The sequence below is a fragment of the Amphiprion ocellaris genome, chromosome 5, assembly GCF_022539595.1.
Source record: "Amphiprion ocellaris isolate individual 3 ecotype Okinawa chromosome 5, ASM2253959v1, whole genome shotgun sequence".
Classification (NCBI taxonomy): Eukaryota; Metazoa; Chordata; class Actinopteri; family Pomacentridae; genus Amphiprion; species Amphiprion ocellaris.
In genome coordinates this window covers 22,273,110-22,293,176 of record NC_072770.1, presented here as the reverse complement: position 1 = coordinate 22,293,176, position 20,067 = coordinate 22,273,110, and the positions used below count along the sequence as shown (strand labels likewise).

Here is a 20,067-nt window from a genome sequence, read left to right as displayed (position 1 = left end):
TTACAGGGGGGAGGAATGGTTTGCATGGTGTCCAGGGGGCCTCACCACTGCAAAGCCATTCTGCGAGAGCACAAAAAAAACCTCAACATCTTGCTGCTTTTATAACGTTCAAACCCCAAACATCACATTTTAAATAGATTTATGTTTTTATATTGCTGCTGATACATTTAATATCATAGACCTTAGCCGGTCAGTACAGTATAGTGTATATTATAGTGTTTACTCCACAACGTGTTACACTGCAGCTTTGAAGTTCTTGACAAAAACACAAGACAGAGGTTACACAGACACACCTTCAGCTCTCCTTGTGCCACCTTCAGGGCCAGGTCTGTGACACATCCTGCAGCAATACGGGAAGCTGTTGATGTGTGATGTTCATTCCAGATTGTATCATCATCTACCTGTCAGTAAAACAATGTGAAGCATGTAAAGTCAGTTTCAAAGTCAGCCACATATGCTATTTGAAGATGCCATTAAAACGACTTGTGTTTGAATGGGTTGGCTCATCAAATCTATGCATAGCCTCGACTGGTTGAACTTACATACCTTCAGTCTGACCAGTTTTCAGAATTTTACCTTCGTGTCACCGCATTTAATTTAGTCAGGCTGCTGGCCATTAAGGAATTTGCTATTGACATTTCTGCCTAGAAGGTTATACATTAACTTGACTTGACTTTACTTTGACTACATTTTAGATTTTTTTTTTTGCCTCGAATAACTATTCTTATAGTGTAGTGTATTCATGTAGAATATTTGAAAATAATAAAAAACACGTGACGGTGGACCGTTAACATCTGTGAACACTAACAACCATTGAAGGACTTTTTTTCTGTTGACAGTGACTTTGCTCCATCTATTGTCAGTGTTTCTATTTATCCTACTCTCTCTTTTAGAACTTATATCTGGTGGTGTGCTGCTGTGGAACAATGAAATCAGAGGAATTTCTTTTATCCCAGACTTTGCCATCTTGTTCCAATCACTTCTCTTCACCAGAGAAGCCAAGGGCCGGAAATCCAGGCAGATCACTCCTCTTATCAACTGACACCCAACCCCCTTCAGCTTTTCCTCCTGTCTTCTACTCTCCTGTCCTCATGCTTCACAACAACTATTATGGGCATCTGTGTTTTGCCATTTCAGAGGAGAAACTTTTTTTGTCCCTCTTATCCCCTTCATTGTTCCCTCATGGTAGCATCCTACTTTTATATTTGGTCCAATTTTACTTCTCCTGTATCCTCATTTTTCGTTTCCCCTCATCCATTCCCTCCTTCCCTCCTTCTCATCCAATGCTGAAGTCTTTACATGCATTCTCCTTTCTCTTTCTCCCACATCTCACCTTTGTACAGTCTTTGATTTTTGAGGTTTCAAAGTTATCTTAGCCAAAAACAATAACATTAGCAATTTGTAGTATAATTAGCTTAATTGTGTAATGAGGAATAATCAGCCATGTAATGTTTGCAGTTCAGCAATGCAATTAGATAAGCGGAAATATTCCCACATGACTTGTGTTTTAAAGGGGTCTGTGAGGTGTGTGTGTGCATGTGAATGTAGTACTCACCCCAACCCCTCCACATGGTAGCATCACAATAATCTGTTGAGATAGAATTCCTGCAGGAGAAAATGAATGGCATTCAACTGTCATAAATACAATACATTAATTCTTAGTGGTATTACAGAATTGTTATTATGTTTTTTGGCTTTTATCATTATTAATCTTACCAGCAAGTTTGGGGTTGTCCAGTTTTAGGCGGTTGAGTGGGTTGGTTCCAAACAATAGCACATGTTTTTCCGAATGGACAGACTGCAGCTCTTCTATGGTGGCCTTTCTACTACGGATGCGCTGCAAACACACATAAACACACATGTTTCTGTGTGTGTACATATATATATAGATGCACACATTTATATATATGCTCATGATGTCATGGTGTATGACTGTGCCAGTGTTGTGTGTAATTTGCTGCATTATACCTCACACTGGCTCCTTAAGCCTCTTTCATGCAGTCTGGACCAAATGCTCTGGACTCTCCCTGCGTGCTCAGGGTGGCGACTGTTGTCCCCACAGATACACTGGTGCTTCTGCATCTGAGCATCATAAACTAGACCTAGACACACACACGCACGCACGCACGCACGCACGCACACACACACACACACATCATCTATCTTTATTTTCACTCTTCAGCATTGCTACAATCCAGCTGTACAGAAATTGTAACAAAAATATTTTCTTACATCATTGATCTAAAAAGTGTCACTCACCTGTGGTGAAGCGTAGCTGGATGTCTGCAGCAGGGCTGGACAGTGACAGGGAAGCTATGGAGGTGGGTGGATTTGAAGTAGGTGGCAGGGAGGTGGAAGCTGGGGAGGACTGGGTCCGAACCAGAGGCTGGTGGGGCCAAATTAGGGTAGGCACACTCAGGGGATCCAGCTGGAGACCTGGTCTAAGGGTCACCTGCCTCTGTGTTTCCCAGAACGGTGGGTGATGAGGAGAACAGGCAAAGGGAATGGAAGTATTTAGCAGCAGCAGCAGCACATGGTAAAAAAAAATACTCTCCATGAGGTAGTCAAATACTTCTCATTACTATATTGCATACAGTACCAATCAGGCTTTTTTTTAACCTGCATAAATAAAGCAACAGCGCCCCCTCATGGCAAAACTATGGTCCCATCAAATGAATTGATGTGAATACACTAGCAATGCATTTTTTTAACTTTTCATTTCCCTTACTATTACTGTAAGAGCTATATGTGGGCATATCATGATCTATTAACCTGTTAACTGATACCAATACTGTCAATGGACGCATAATGAGGTCAGTAATTAAGTTCATTAGCAGAGAATCTGTGTCAAATACTTTTTCCCAGTACTATTAAGAAAGTTAAAACACTGAGAACATTTTCTCTTTTAACAAAAAGTAACACATCATCCCTCTGACAAGCTCTGCATATATGTGCACATGTGACAGTGATTTTATATTAGTACCTGACTGAAAGGATGTGAAGGTTCGATCAAGCTCTCCCGGGAGGAGGTAGTGGACTCTGTGTCGTAAACTGAATCTGTGCTGGCAGTGCTCTGTCTCCTACAGTTGCCATCCTCACACATTGAGCCTGGTTCTGAGCCACACACAGATCCCGTCCCTGAACCTGATCCTGATCCAATCTCCTCCAGGTCCATGTCCTCCGATGGAATCTGTGTCAGGCGAGGTTTCTCAATGGACTTGCTTGTCAGCTAATAGAAGACAGTAGTTTTACAGTGCACAAGTGTTAAAGTTGCTAATACTTTCTTTGATATGTATTTGTGCACATAACAAACAATGACTCCTATTAAATCTTCTTGACTAACAGAGAACTGGTTAGGTTCTGATTCTTGAATAAAATTGTAGGCACTTCAGTGAGAACCAGATGAATCCAAATGAAAGACCTGACATCGGCATCATCAGTGGGGATGTATGAAGCCCCTGAAAACAAACTAGTACAATGTCAATATGGACATCTGCTATATTTCAGCAGATGCTTAAAGGCTTTCTTCAGAAAGGCATGTTGTATTCAGAACTAGCTGAAGAGTTGATGAATATCTACTGGGCTTGAGTGACTGGTGCTACGGCTGAAATACAGAGATGAAAAAGATCTAAATTCGTTTTCTGTTGGTTGAAAACTCAACATGTTTAGTCAAATCTTTAAATCTTCTGAGAATGAAATCCAAGAAAATCCAAGCAACTCTATGAATTCAGTGTAATGAAAAACATTAGTCAGTATCAGTATCATAATTAACCAGTTTGTTTTGTGCAACATGCTGGTGTCCATGCCTGCCTCCTCTTACCTTGCTCAGATGTGAATTCTGCTTGAACCTTTCCAGCCCGCTCTTGTAGTATTGCTGGGGGAGCTGATGCTGGGAGTGCAGCTGATGCTGGGGGTGCAGGTGATGGCTGGTATGCAGAGGTAGGGGTGAGTGGCTGTAGGGTGGTGGCTCCGAGCGTGTTCGCTCCAAAGGTTTGTGGGAGGACAAAGTGACTAAGCCATCTCTTCTAGAGGGGGAGGACAGGTGAGGCTGCTGCAGAGGAACAGAACTCAAACCATGAACTGCAGAGAGAGAGAAAGGAACAGGTTACAACAGTGAGCAAAGAAGAGGGCAGACAGACAAAAAAAATTCAGAGGGACAAGGGTGGATGGGATGGAGATAAATCTGACAAAAACGGGGAAAAAAAACCTAACAAGAGGGGAGGAGAAAAGTAAAACAAAAATTGAAAAGTAATGCTAGGGTGTAAGGGAAACAAAATTGATATAGAAGAAAACAGGCAAAAAGAGAAAGCTAATTAAATTATGCCATTAAACACAAGATCAATTATTCATATCTGAAATATACCATAGCTGTACTTCAACTTCAAAAAAGCTTTTTTCTTCAAAGAAAATTAGTTTCACTGCTCAGCTCAGTTGATTACAGTTACAGCACACCAAGTTGCTTGCAAGTATATCATATTTTTGTACTGTTCGTAAATGCGAGTGTGATTGTTTGTTTCTATATGTAGCCATGCGATAGACTGGCGACCTGTCCAGGGTGTGCCCTGCCTTTGCCCTAAGTCAGCTGGGATAGGCTCCAGCCCCCCCCCGCAACCCTAATGAAGATTAAGCGGTGTATAAGCAATGGATGGATGTATTGTTCATAAAACAGCATCACTGCTAAAAGCTCAGTAGAGAGCGCCCTTGTGCCATTTATGATATTCAGGCAAAAGAAATGCTGTGCAAGTCAGACAGGACACCATTGCTCCTGCAGTCATCTCAGATTTAACAGTACAGTACTGCAACAACAGAAAGATGGCTCAAAGTTGAACATCTTAAAAAGGTCTGAATAAGCACAAACGTGTGATCTTAAGCATGAGATATTTTTTTTTAAAAAGAGCACTTAGTTCACCTAACGGACACTGATGTGCACTTTTCTCTAACACTTAGTAGAATTTAGTTTATGACACTTTGGAATCATCACTATGCAGTAATGATGGAGCTTGCACAGGTGGTTAATAATTACTTAATATGAAAAAATGCTTTCTTCTTTATGAGAATGTTGGTATATCTGACACTGACAGCATAATATGTTACCATATCAATGGCAAATAAAGTGTCAAATAAAGCATGTTATGCCATTTTTATGTATTGTACAGCTATGTACTTTTAGAAGCTCTCTTGTAAAAGAGATCTCTAATTTCAATGGGATTTCTTGGTTAAATAAAGGTAAATAAACAAATAACGTGGCTCTAACTTGGATTGCTTTATTAATTTCTTCTCCTAGCTGGTAAATGTGTGCTTTTCCCCAATCAAACTGTAATACTGTATGGTCAGTCTTACTTATTTTTTCATTGTGAAGTATGAAGCATGCAAGTGAAAAGTCACAGAATGTCCTCATTAATCAACTGTGTCTTAAGGACCTGTGACAAACATCCAGTCACCAGAAATACTCCACAACAGTAGGTGTAAGCGTGGGTAAAAGCACGTACCACTGACAAATAAGGTGAAAAACATGCTGCATGGATGACATGACTTGACGAATACTAACACTAATAAGATCGTTCAAATACACATACACGTTTCTTGTCCAAATGCAAGTGTTGTGTACATGCCGATATTGAGGTATTTCTCTTTCTGCAATAACAACAAGTCATACAACTCACGTGAGACAAGCTGGGGGCGCACCAGCCCTGTATGTGGTTCCAGTATGAGCACAGGTTGCAGGCGCTGAGCTAGGGCTGGACTGCTTCCTTCCAGAGGCATGTAGACCTGATGCAGAGCAGACACTGCCAATGGCCTGGCTACTCGTAAGTCAGCCTGGGGAGAGAGGAGAGAGCAAGAGAGGAGAAATGATGATAAGTAATGCTGCAGAGATCACAAGGAATTAGGAAGGCCCTGATCATGGTTGCAGTTTACACAAATTATCAAAATGGAGAGCTAATGCATGGAGAGCTTAATGGACTGTTCAAATGCAGAGATACTACACAACAAATGTGTTACCAGGGTCATCAAGTGAGTTAATTACCAAGACTGATTCACAAGATATGAAAGCACCACAGAGAACAAGAGGGAAGTGAAAGCCTAAATATAAATCACACATATCTTTCAGGGTTTAAGTATGCAGGCAGTATTTTAGACACCTAGTCTTACATACACATAAACTCACAGCTTGAACTGAGATGAGGTGGCTGTATTGAATTGATGCAGGATTAAATAACTTCTTGGTATTTTGTTGTTGCATGACCATAAAATTAAATATTAATATATTCACTGTAAAATAAATCCTATAATGCATTTCAGCTCACCTGGGCAGGAAGTCCAGCAGTGATGTTAGGCATCGCAGTGGGTTTGGGGGGCAAGGTGAAATGTGCTAAATTACCATCCTTCAGTAGCAACCTCTGTGACTGCATGAGGCATAATTTTTTAATTATACAAATCATCTGTACATATAGTCAGATACAGATTATCACATTATCCATTATGAACATAAAAACATCAAGACATGCATGTACAGAACTCTCCTTCATGCTGAAACTAAGGACAGAGCCATAAGTGTATCAACTTTCACACAGGCAATAAATGTGATTTTGGTAGGTGCTATCATGAGTCTTGAGTGTTTAACCCCCACTACTATTAATCACAAAAGATTGAAAAAAATTAATATTATTATATTTGTCCAAAGGGCCATCAAAGTTTCTCAAATCTCCTTGTTTAAAGTATTTGAAAGCATTACTGTACTGCAATAAATTCCCAAATAACATGTAAAATCACCCAAATAACCCTTGTGATACTTCATACACTGAGTATAACAACACCTTTTTAGTGCTTAAAAAAGACGTTTCCTTAGAAATATCGTATGAATAATTCATAAAGAGAAGATTTAACAGATGTGTCATGAAGGCAGGACACTACTTGTCCCCTGTGTTGTATTTTTAGGCTTGTACATGACACTGAACCTTAACCTGTGCACTCGTTATATGCTAACGTGGAAAAGAATGTCTGTTAAACTGCTATGATATAAATATAAAAGAAACGCTGACCTCATGAGCCGATGGGAGGGATCCATTATCTGAATGGAGGCTGTCATTTGGGGAGCTGCAGCCAGAAGCTGGATTGCTGCTGCTTCTTGGGGAGGAGTCTGGGTGACAGAATGGAGAGCCGGCTAAATATGACACAAAACAGCTGCACATAACAAATTAGAAAATGAAATAAATTGTGTTAATAGGCATTATGATATGGGTTGAAACTGGATGATGTGTCTTCCTAAAAACATGTTTAAGTGTTTTGTGTTGAAAAGTAGCAGAAATGGAAATGGTACACCAAAGCAACATTAACCTGAAATAGCGAAAAGGAAATTCAGTTTAGTGCAGATACTCTACCCAGAGTTTCTGTCCTGTGCTTGACAGCAGGAGGGGCACTGATCTTACGCTGCAGTGGGTTTGGCCTTGTGGTGATGAGTTTCTTTAACTTCCACTTCAGTGTGGGCTCAGAGACTGCACATAAACAAACATATGTGAAGAAGCATATGCACAAAGGCATACACATACAAAGACAGTGATGTAATTATGTCAAAGGTCACTTAAAACTGAAGACAGCTATTGCTCATAAACTCACAGATTTTGATGATAAACTTTCTTATAAATTTTCTACATCAGCAAGAAAGCAACTACTCAGGAGTGAATACACAGTAATGACATGCTAAATTTCCACAACAGAATCAAGTAAACACATTCTGAATCATGCAAATACCAAAACTCTGGTCAAAAGTATAAAAAAGTTCCATGTATACATTGGTCAGTCTCCAATAAACCCAAACAAAGTAATCAATCAGTGGCTGGCTTAGAGCAGATAAAAGCAAAATTTGTGTTGTCATCGAGCCAACATAAGCACTGGAGGGTGTGTGTGTGCTAAGGGTTCTAGGGCAACGCAAATAAATAATGGCTGGTGTACTCGCAGAAATGTACAGGAAAGCAGAACCACTCCCACTCTCATTCACACACTGAGGGAGACCTGCGCCAGACTCTCACGCAGTTCATTTTACACATACCTAAGTTAAACTTATGTAACTGCTTTGGTCTTTGTGTCTCACTGTTGTTGTTGTTTTTATGGCTGTTCAACCTCTCTCTCGCCCTGCAGGCCTGATGCTTCATGAGATTCCTTCATCTCAAATGAAAAGACACTCCTGCGTATGTTCTTTGTCTCTCTCTCTCTCATTCTTCAGTACAGAATATGTAACATAATGATAGTTTGCTGAGACACTGAAAAGTATCGCACTAAACAGAATATTCCACTGAGCTATGCAGTAAGATGATTGGGAGTCTAACTCAGGTTACACAGAGCACACCACAGGAGAACAGATCTGAAATGGAAAATCACCAGTGACCTTCACAGCTCTAACCTCAGGGTGAGAACCCCAATCATAGAGGTGTCTCACCTGTTCTTCGCAGGGGGATGTCCTTACGCTGGTCACAGGGTGTAGGCTGAGGATTTGGGGGCATGTCAGGGACCGGTGGCCTTGGTAACCAAAACAATACCAGATAGACTGCTTCACAAATGGGTAGGAATAGGGTGAGTTGCTCTATTGTTGTACTCTATTTTTGTATTTTTAATTACATTGTATTAGTTTAAAGTCACAAAAGGATAAGGCTACAAGAGCAATATAAAACACAGCTTTTCTCAGTTCCTCCATCTCACTGTATTATCACATTAAAAAGTTACGTGTTTGCAGGGGATGTGCTGTGTTTGTTCTTACAGTCTGTGTTCGGCAATGAAAAATCATTGATGTCTCTCTTACCCATATGTTGGACTGCTGTGATTGGGAGTGACCCTATCATGGGTAGGTTGGCTTTTCATAATTATATGTTCTCGAAGCTTCTGCCTCACCAAAGGACTGGCTATAGCACCTGCCAAACAACATAATACATCATGAAAAAGCAAATGATTTTGCAACATAACACGTAGATCAACAGCCAACAATGTGACTGATCATGCAAGTTATGTATATATCCAAAAGCAGTCATATGACTTTAGAAATGGGATCCAGGATTTCGGTCACTTTGCTCTATGCACTCTTCATTTCCTCTTCATGGTAAACATAAAAACAGCACCAAGTGTTTCCTCAAACAAACGTGTTGGGCTATGGGTTGATAGGAGTACAAATTTCCTTGGAATCTAATACATCACAGTGCTGATGGAAATCCCCTTCTTTTTCACTGAAACATACAGTGTGCTATGACTCAGACGAAGAGCACGTCAACGACCTTATGGTCTTTCACAGAACTTACAAAAACACACGAGAGCATTAAGTAATTCACTCACTCTGCTCATTTTTACTCTTTCGTATCAGCTGTTGCAGCTCTTCTCTTTCCTCTTCCTCCATTTCTCGAGGTCGTTGTTCAATGTTATACTAAGACAGAAAAAAATTAAGAAATATTAACACCGACGAGTCAGGTCTGTGTGGAGTTTGCATGTGAGAATTTAAAAGGCACAAACATTACTAGTCACAGTCTTAGACAAGTATCTGTATGCAGATGAATATTAAGAAAAAGATTGTGCACTGAATGAAACTCTCTACAAGGGAATAGTATGCTAGCACTCAGAGTGCAGCATTGATGAGCTGATCTGTGATAATTGTCTATTAGAATTAAATGCTGAGAAGCTGGTCTGTTTTCAGTAAACTGATCTACTTCTTACTCATTTCTGCTGAATATCGTGCCTGTGGTGAAAGCAGCTGGCTAGTTCTTGTGGCTGATGTGGCACGAGGTTTGTCTGCCTTACACTCATTGTATCTCACGCAAATAAAATGCTAATGTGGTCTGACGTGGCAATACTTGAAGGAAGTCAGATTTTTATGAGAATACTAGCTGAACATTTACCCTTTCAATAATAGCCAGTTCATTCATCCAATTACTCCACCCTATATCCCCTATAACCATCACGACTGTTCATTCACACAGTTGCTGCCATTCCATCTGTACTAGCTGGACTCACATCTCAGTCTGGCCTCACCTGTAAGTGCTGCTGGGGAAACTGCGGGCAATGCTGACTGGTGAGGGGTCCCAGGAAGAAGGGAGGACGGGGGGCCAGCATGGCCGTATCTGGGCCTGGATGTAACAACCTGTGGGTCACTCTTAAGTCCATTGGCTGGTTCCCACTAGCGGGTAATGAAGACTGGTTGCTGATGATCACATCCACTACAGAAGGAGAAAGAGAGAAAAAAGGACACCAGTTTGTCACACTGCCTGTACTTTTGGGTGCAATGTGGCTTTTTACTTAGGGTATGAAAAAAAAAATCAGACTGTCTCTCTTTAGCACTTCTTACTGAATGGATTATAGCCCTCTATTGTTAATATGTGACTATTTTACAATGTCTTACATGCTGATCATATATAGATCACCATCATTGATAAAGAATACGAAAAGTGGTGCAAATTACTTAGATTTACAGTTAAAAGCATGAAGAGTCTGTTGAGGAAATATGTATTTACCGGTTATTCACAGAAAAGGAACAAGAACAATTAAGGAGTCATTTACTGTTTGGGTTTTACATGGTAAAGAGTGTACACAGTTTATTAAGCATAGGTTTATGTCTGGATGCCAACTTGAACTTCGCCAGTCATATGTCATTTCATTCAAGGCTTCCTGTCTCAAGTGAACTGGCCATGGTCCAACACTGCATTCAGGAAAGCAAAAGAGAGGGATGTTTGTATACGTTTGGGTTGGAGGCACATAAAAGAAAGAAATTATGAAAGAAATGGGGAGGGGATTTGAATGTACTATGGTTAAAGCATTTGGGTCAGGCACATCAATCTGTCAACACCCTTCCAGGTTTTACTAAAATGAAAGAAATAAAACCTAAATTTAGCAAGAGTGAGACAACTAAACCAAGCTTCATTGTAGCAATGAAAGACAGATGTCTTTACACAGGTGCAGGGGAGTGGAAAACAGATTTGATCTATTTATGCAATTGAAGGCCACTGTAAATATCTTAGAGCAACCTTAGTTTTCACATTGAATAATCTAAATGCACCTGTATTTCTGTTGCTCTCAATAAAATCGATCGATCAGTCTACAAACGATGTAGTGGCTAGCCTTTGACAGGCAACTAAAGTGAAACGAATGGTGACACTGAATTAAAGGTTTCATTGAGTTTGAACAATGTGAGCAAAATTTGTGATAATGGAAGTACACAAGTCAACAAAATATGTAACATTGGTCTAGTTGTTTTAATGCAGAAATGTTACATAAGAAAACCTGGAACATGCATGGCAAAATATAGGTCTGATGGCATGACCTATAAAAGACAAAACAAACAGGAAGACTAGTAATAAAAGCTAGTGGGAAAACATCAACATTAATTTTTTTCCTCAGGTTTTGTGAAAAAAACAACAAAAAACAAAAAAAAACAAACAGAACAAAAGCAAATGCCAGCTCACAGAGAACTTGATACTGTTTTCACGTGTCAGTGTGACTGACACATGAAACCAATAAAGATGGTGAGGAATGTTTCGGTACAGATACAAAAGTATAGACAGATACCGTATGGAAAGAGACACCTTGCTCCCTCTGGGGTAGAGGGACATTGGGAGGGAGAGAAGGATGTGGAAATTTACTGAAGCTGTACGCTTGAATGGCTGCAACCCAAAATATTACTCAACATTAGTCACATAATTCCTGTAAGTGGATGTTCCTTTACTGGCATATCCTGTAGAATCATATTAACTGTTGTGGATATCACTACAACACAGTGACAATTCTACAGTGACAACACGGCCTCTCACATCACAAATCTTAGAAAGTCTTACTTCATCGCAGTAATTCATTTGCTTTGGGAAGTATCCAGTTAACAAATTAAAGACTACGTCATCAAACCAACCACATTTATAAGGCACACTCAAAGATTCCAATATGGGAACTAGATTTTGTTTCTAGAATTAAAAACATACTGTTCATCAATTTATACTATTAAAACGAACAGCAGCTTCAGCAAAAATAGTGTGGCATTAATGCAGCCTGCAACACTTCCATAACTCAGAGACAGACAGAGAGATAGACATAAATTGCACCATTGTAACACACCAGCCCCAAACAAAGCTCCATATACAGAATGTGAACAAGTCTTACTGAACTACCCTACTATCAGAGCCTAGTAGGTTGTGCAGAGCCAGGCAACGTGGTTTGGCTCTCATTCCCAAAAGCAAGACTAACTCAGAGAGAGAAATAATCTTGTCTGTGAAGGCATTTTGAGTTAACAGAATTCCTGTGACACGGAAAACACTCCCACGGCCCTCTTGCTAGATGTTGTATATGACTTAAAACACAGTAGAACATTAAAAAAAAAAAAAAACAGTTTACAGTTCCAGACAATATCAGTGACACAAAAAAAACCCAGAAAGACAAAAACACATTTTTCTGACAGCTAAAATTCTGATGTGTAATTATTGGCACAGCTCGTGATAGAAACACTGGAATTACAGGGTGAAAATATCTCTTCTAAAAATCATGCCCATAATTTACATGCTTCTTGCTCTGCAGCTTTTCTGCATCAGTGGAATCCTACTTTGCTTTGTAACTCCAGGAGGTCAAGACACGTCAGACAAAACCTAATCTGTAAGACACAAATATTTGAGCTTGTCTCGCTTCCAGCTGGTTCATGCCTGTGTTAATGTACAGTATGCAACACTGTTAAACTTGATGGGGCTTGTTGTTTTAAGCTTCAGATGCTTTGTTTTACTGTAATAAAAAGTGAAAGGTGCAAGACGAAGTACCAGTTGCAGCAGTGCAGTATGTATTACCAGAAGAATGTCAGTGTGTTTTCAAAGGAAATCAGACAATCAGTGGAGAAGCAGGAGGGTGGTGGTGGTGGGGGCTCAAATAATCTGCAAACACTCTCTCACACACACACAACAAGAATCACCAAACAAGGCAGCTCCCCTGAGAGAAAGGAAATGATCAGGAAGTAAGCCTTACTTCTCATCTAAACAGAAAAAACACCTGTGGTACATTTTTACACAGAAAAGAGCAAATGCCATAAAGTACATAACTGACTTCTCACTTTCAACATGACACTAAAATGTACGTGTGTGTGTGTGTCCTTGCCACACATTGTCGGCACTAACTGACTCTTCTGTATTTACAACAGTTTCTATATCTCTAGAATTTTAAGAAAATGCTACACTTCAAAACAAATATGTTTTGAGTTTTGGTACTGACACTGCAGCTGTTGGTTGAGGCAGAGTTACAGTGTGACTCATTGCATGACTGGACACAAAACCAGCTTGGTCACCACACTGTGTATTCAAAGACCTAACTAAACAGTAAAGGTTTCTTCTAACCTAACCCTGAAGGGTTTCAAAAGCTCCTGATTGCTTCCGATCATATTACCAAGAGTTCACAAAGAGAGGACATGTACAGCACACACTTGTTTCAACAACTCATTACAAAATCGTAGTGCATTTAAAGGTATTTTTGGGCATCAATATATTTCATAGTCTGTTATTTATCAGTTGTGTTTTAGAAAACACAACAAGCACATTTTTACAAGATCAAATCTGGAACCTTTCAAAATAAGGAGAAGTGAATGCTGATAAGATCTGTATACGTGCTTCTCTATCTCTCTTTTGAGTGTCGCGGTTCTATAAATAGGCAGGAGACAAACTTCTGGTTTCTGTAATAGCATATTCGTTTCACAACCATCTCCCGCTTTCTGTGGGCCCTCTGCAGCAACACACTTAAGTACTGACACACACACACACACACACACACGCTAAAGACGCACCTGCACACATGCTAAAGATGCACGCACGCACACACACAGACACACAGACACACACGCACACAGACACACACGCGCACACACACACACACACACACACACACACACACACACACACACACACACACACACACACACACACACACACACACACACACACACACACACACACACACACACACACACACAACGACACGCAAAGAAACAGTGACTTCCTGTTTCTAAAGTTAGTCTGCACCATAACATCCTCTTGGTTCATTTAGGCAAGCAGAAGCTGCTATTTTGGTTGAATGGCTTCTCTGGCTTCTTTCTGCAGCTTGAGAGTGTTACAGATATGCTTCAGCAGTATTTATATCCACACTGTGGCTAAAATATGCTTTGTTTGTTGTTGGGCTATGGTGAACTCCACAGTGGTATTGGATGAAGTTAAATCTGGATGTCACACATCAGGTTAAATGCTAGTTACTGTTACTATATACATAAACACTTGTGCAGCAGTCAGAGGGTTTATGCCTGGTGAGTTGAGTAGCGAAGCAGAAAGAGGAGTTCCGAGACGAAATGTTGCATGAAATATTAACAGAAATATTACTACAGTTTCCAATAAAATACCAACCATGCGAGTTTGGGCTGAATGTAAATTTATTATGTTTACATTCAGGTTTTTGTTCATAGACCCACTTGCACACACAATATTGATTGTGTGACAGCAACTCCACAATGCTGGCCACCTTCAGCAGTCCCCTCTGCCTTCCACCTAGCCCTCTGTCCTTACTCTGTCCCCCCCCCGTCCTTACGTTTATAGGAATCCACAGCTGCTGGGCACATTCTGTCCCTCTGCTTCCGAGCAGCTGGAGTATCAATCTCCTTATGTGTTCATACATATATGTGTGTGTGTGTGTGTGTGTGTGTGTGTGTGTGTGTGTGTGTGTGTGTGTGTGTGTGTGTGTGTGTGTGTGTGTGTGTGTGTGTGTGTGCGCACGCTTGTGTGTGTCCATCCTATGCACCCCAAGATATTAATAGCTTGCAGTTGTTTCTTTTGAGTGTACACAGCAGGTCTTTGTGTTTGCATAAGTAGGATCTGCTTGTGTGACAGTTGAGGGTGCATACACGTGTATTGGTGCATCAGTGCTGCCGTGTGTTGGTGCCAGTGTATTAATAGTGCCCATTTGTTTCTTTTGAAGGAACACTGTTGCTCTCTGTGCAAGGTTCAGTAATGTAACCATGCCAGTTTATTTTTAGTGTCACCTGTCAGCAAACACTGGGCATATTGTGTGTAATCGTCCAAGTGCACATGTGTTTGAAGACACTGAGCTTGTGCATTGCTATTTCTAAACATATTAATAGCATCATACCACTTGTTTTTATGAGTGTGTGGCATGTGTGCGTGTGCTTGCAAGTGTATTAATAGTATTCCCAATTGCCCACACATGTTTCTGTATGTGTATTGCGTGTGTGAGTAGCTGTCAGTAACTTCAGCTGCATATATGTCAGCTCAACTGAAAATTAATGTAAATTACTACAGACAACCACTATTGATACTGGATAATAATAGCTTTTTCCAGTATTAGCATACAGTACGTTCATAGCAGACAAGTAAACATATATTGCAGTGCATAAATATTTTATAGGATGCATTTTCAAGTATGGCTGACTCTCACTTGTTTTGCTTTAGACTTAACATTTTTGTTAAATTTGCTATATATTGCTATCAAGTGAATGGAAGTTTGCGTACTGAACACAAATTTGCTATTGTGTCCATGTCTTGATTCATTTTAACAATTATTTATTTTGCTATAAAATGCCAGAAAAAGTCAAATGCCATTTTCCACAGTCCAAAACAATGACTTTAAATTACTTGTTTTTTCTGTCCAAGCAAGAACGTTTACACATATTGGAAAAAAAAGGGGGAAATGACACTTAAGAAGTTGAAATCATGCCAAGTATGGTTTTTTACATACTCCAAAAATGTAAATACACTCCATGAAGTATTTAATAATCAAATCTGAGAAATAGATGTAATATGGAGCCTATATGTCCAAATCAGATATCTGTCATGTGTTTTCGATTCAGTATACTGTTTAAACATACTGTACACTTAATTTCCTTTATCATTGAGACTTGTGATGGAACAGCCTTTTATACTACAATACAAACCACACATTCCTACACTTGACTGTCAACAGGATACAAGCACAAACAAATGTGAGAATCCTTTACAATCCAGTCTTTTTTCTGTCATAGTTGTCAGTACTGTTTTGTACTGTTCCTGGCACCCTCTTCAACCAAACGTTCAGAGGTCAGAGTTACAAGACTTCACTTCATGTTGTATCCCTTGAGGCAGGATGGGAAAAGGTGAGGGGGTCTCCAGCTCACTGTGGAGTTGAGTGTATTTGAGAGACTATCACAAGCAGGCATACTTTTTAGTGTGATTTCTCACAGAGGAACAGACTGTCTATTGTTGAAATGGTTTCATTATTTCTTCTGCGGGTTCCAAGGGGTCATCGTTTTTTGAAGGGGAAAACAGAGCTAAACTTGGCCTAGAGTGCTGTCATAAGGTTGGCATGAGTCCGAAACACACACGCACGTACACACGCACACACACACACACACACACACAAAGGACTGATATTGATGCTTTCATGTCCTGTCAGGCAATTATCATTTAAAACATGCGTGTTACCGCAGTTCATTACAACAAACACACGTCTTCATTTAGATTGCACCTTATGACGTTAACACTGATCACAATTATGCAAATCAAAGCATGAGACAACATTTGACCTAATGGGAACTTCTTCCTGTACTTCAAAAGAAATGGTGACTGAACATCTGAGCATTGACTGATTCAAGCCAGCAAACATCCACCTGTGCTCTGTGATCCTGACATTACCAGATGTTACCTGAGGGAACATGACCTTTACACACCCACACATACAGAAATATTGGCATTCATTTGTTTTTCTGCATGTACAAACCCAGCACCTGGCATAAGGATGATTTGACTGAAAAAACAGGTTCTCATGTCGACTTCCTACAGCAAGTCAGCCATGTGTCTGCAGTATACTGTGTATCACCGTCTATTATTGCACACTAGGTAAGAAGACTATGTACACAAAAGGGATTCTTTGTTTCAAACACACCCTGCAGTCAGTAAGAATAAGGTTACTGTCTTCTGGTACTAGCCAGCTTTTACTTCTGTTTTCTATAAAGTTACTGTCTTTGTTTGAACTTTGATTTCCCTAATACTCTCCAGGGTTTCCCCTTGGTTTCTGGAAGACTTAGGCGCTGCGTGTGGAGGGAGTGAATTAGCATTTTCAGACTGTCTTTCAAAGCTCATCACCTGTGACAGTCGATTTGCTTCCTGCTTGTCATGAATTTATTTCCTATTTGCTGCAGGTTAAACTGGGCCAACACTTTTAGTGCAAATTAGCTCTGAAACACTCTTATAAATGGACAACAAATACCCGCTAGCCTAGTGACATTGAGGCACATGTATGACTTAGGCTCTTCATTCAAAAAAACACAATGTCTGAACATGTAGTTGTCTAGTATGCTAATATAGGGTGACTTCCACTTTTATTTGTGCCAATATGGCATCCTGTCTTTCCAGAGAGGTGGAGAGCTGCCAACATAGTTTTTTTTGATAATTCAGCTTTGGCATTGCATCAAACAGTTTAGGAGCTTGTGCCTAAGTCTTATAATGGTAGGGAAAACCCCGCCCTCCATTTTTGCCCTCTCTCTCACTCACACACACAAACACACACTCACATGATAAACAGCAGAGCGATGGTCCTGTAGCTGTGTTTTTCAGGGGTAGAGTGTATCAGTAGTCAGCTGAGTTGATCTTAAATCAGGAACAGGAAATGTGATCTGGGGCTCTGGCCGGTCCAGAACACTGTCCCTATTGTCAGTGCACTGCTGCGGCTCACACTGGGAAAACACTGGGGACTTTTAAAGGTTATCTGTCCTGGGAAAAGGTTGCTATTCCCTTTCACAACTACCCTACAGCACAATAAATACACCCAAAATGGATATCCTATGATGACCCTATCACTAAATATGTCTCGGTCTTTGCTATGATTCTTGCTATAAATGTAGAAGTCTAGCTGTGGTTGATAGAGTGGTTAAAAAAAATAAGCCTCTATATCAGTGCTTTCTCAAGTACAGTTGAAGAACTAACTAAATACACTGGAAACTAGTGATTAATCAAAGAGGTGGAAGGTCCCTTACTGGTCTGCTTAGTCATTCATGGACAATGCAAAATGAAAATAAAGCAATCCACATTAATGTCTCCAGCCTATTAATATGAACAATATGGCACCTCTTTAGAAATGATTAATCAATGGACAGCAAACATCAGTTGATAACATTTGTGATCATCAGTTCATTCCTTGTGATTTAAGAAAAGAAACCAAGTAGTAACAGGCAAATCATTTATGGGTTTGGGACTGTTCCTAGTTCCATCACACCAACAGCTCATCTCAAAATAACTAATACAATACAATTATTAATAGATTTACCAATTCAAGGCAATCAGTGTAAAAGGAATCCACATCTACTGGGATAATTATCATTTTCACATACTGTATAATCAGAGATTGAATATCTTTTTAAACTGCTTGTTGGATAAAACTGCAATCTGAGTGTATCACCTTGGGTTGCGAGAAATTTCAATGCTAATATTTACAATTTTCTCTTTATTAAGAAATTTACAATACCTAGGCACTGAAATAAATAACTAGCAGATGAATCCACAATGAAAATAATGTTCATTCTAGCCTTACTTCCATCTCCATAATCAATATAATAGGATACACTGAAAGACAAAACATAAGCATTTAGAGCAGATTGGCATATAAGATTGTGAATTGATGGTTCATTGAAGTTTAGTGAAGAAAATATACAATTAATGCTGTTCTAAGTTCAAACTAAAGGAGGCCTGGAGCAAAAGAAACCTAACACAACTAGCTCACCTCTCCATCTGCTTCCAAACCACAACATGATTTGAAGAAAATGCTCTAGGTTAACGTGATCATCGCACGTGTTTTAAATAACTGTGGTTTTCTATTAAAGGGAATAAATAAATTCCGTTAAGCAAAGTGAAACCCAGCTTCATCCCTCAAGAATAAGAGTTAAACAACACTGACTACTAGCAAACCCAACGGCAGTGCAACTGTCTGATAAGAATTATACAGCAATATATTATATATAGCATTACTACAAGAAATTACGCCAAGCTGTGACTGGCAGGTCACCATCTTCTCCTCACACAGCTAGCTGTATGAGAAAAAGATGCAACTTATATCACCATCATAATGTGTACCATTGTCAGAGAGAAACTGAATTTCCACATATGCAGTGTATGTGAGAATAATAATCCTTTTCTCTAAGATGATCTGTTAAAATTTCCCCTGAACCTTCTGCCATATGAGACCTATTCAGTGTTGATGACTGTGACAAAGCGAAGCCCATAGGCTGTCACTACTTGTGTGTCAACAGGGCCTTTGTGATCAATAGTTTGGGTAAGAATGCAGAGCATAAAAGCTGGTAAATGCAGTGTGATCAGAGTCTTTACTTCCTGATACACTTTTGTAAACACAGAGAGCCATGCATACAAATAGACACTTAATATGATGAAAGGATTTATAAAAAAAAAAAAAAAAACAATTCAGGAGCAAGGGCAAAATCTAAGGTGCAGAGGAGTGTGGGTGGTGTCGGTTCCTTTGGCATGGCCCACATGAAACTAATGTAACTATATCTCTGCCACAGCACTAAGGCTATGACCTCATCCCATGCTGAGAGAGAGCGAACCTGGACACATGAGAACATTATAACACGCATGGCTGCTATGGGTGTGTATGTGTGCAGGCGAATGTCCAGGTTTTTATTTTCTAGGGACTGAAGGGGCATGTGTGGAATCAAACTACTTTTTACTACTTCTGTCATGTTGCAGCAATCAAACAGAGCAGCTCACCCCACAGTCTGTCAAATAACCAAACATTTGTTGCCTAGTAGTGAATGAGTTCAGCTTTTCAATTATGGGCAGAAATAGACCCAGTAGGAAACTCTACACTAAAGCACTCACAATGACAATTTAATGGCATAATTGCACAGTTGTGTAGCCTACCTATTACCTTAAAATGGTCCTGTTGTCTGTCAGATTAGGATGATTATTAGGGCACCTTGTGTTTCACAGGTAAGGTGTATACTCTGACACTGGGTCATGATCCAGTGACATGTACACTTAATTCGATGTTTTTTTAACTGAATTTGGAAGATTTAGGTAGTGTAGT

General features: G+C 39.8%; 1 protein-coding gene across 3 annotated transcripts in view; it reads right to left on the bottom strand.

Moving 5' to 3' along the window:
- The window catches only part of LOC111563302 (histone deacetylase 7-like), a 42,981-nt gene that overhangs the window by 12,898 nt on the left and 10,016 nt on the right, over window positions 1-20,067 (bottom strand). For 2 of the 3 annotated variants that reach the window (XM_023262334.3, XM_023262335.3), the window contains exons 2-17: window positions 10,009-10,193; window positions 9,319-9,406; window positions 8,795-8,903; window positions 8,435-8,514; window positions 7,380-7,493; window positions 7,041-7,138; window positions 6,306-6,404; window positions 5,664-5,817; window positions 3,821-4,080; window positions 2,984-3,229; window positions 2,260-2,458; window positions 1,969-2,102; window positions 1,717-1,837; window positions 1,556-1,605; window positions 294-401; window positions 5-60 (exon numbers count right to left, since the gene is read on the bottom strand). In XM_023262334.3, the coding sequence (XP_023118102.2) occupies window positions 5-60; window positions 294-401; window positions 1,556-1,605; window positions 1,717-1,837; window positions 1,969-2,102; window positions 2,260-2,458; window positions 2,984-3,229; window positions 3,821-4,080; window positions 5,664-5,817; window positions 6,306-6,404; window positions 7,041-7,138; window positions 7,380-7,493; window positions 8,435-8,514; window positions 8,795-8,903; window positions 9,319-9,406; window positions 10,009-10,193 (2,101 nt within the window). The remainder of the gene's footprint in view (window positions 1-4; window positions 61-293; window positions 402-1,555; window positions 1,606-1,716; window positions 1,838-1,968; window positions 2,103-2,259; window positions 2,459-2,983; window positions 3,230-3,820; window positions 4,081-5,663; window positions 5,818-6,305; window positions 6,405-7,040; window positions 7,139-7,379; window positions 7,494-8,434; window positions 8,515-8,794; window positions 8,904-9,318; window positions 9,407-10,008; window positions 10,194-20,067) is intronic. The other variant, XM_035944465.2, reaches the window with a different exon arrangement.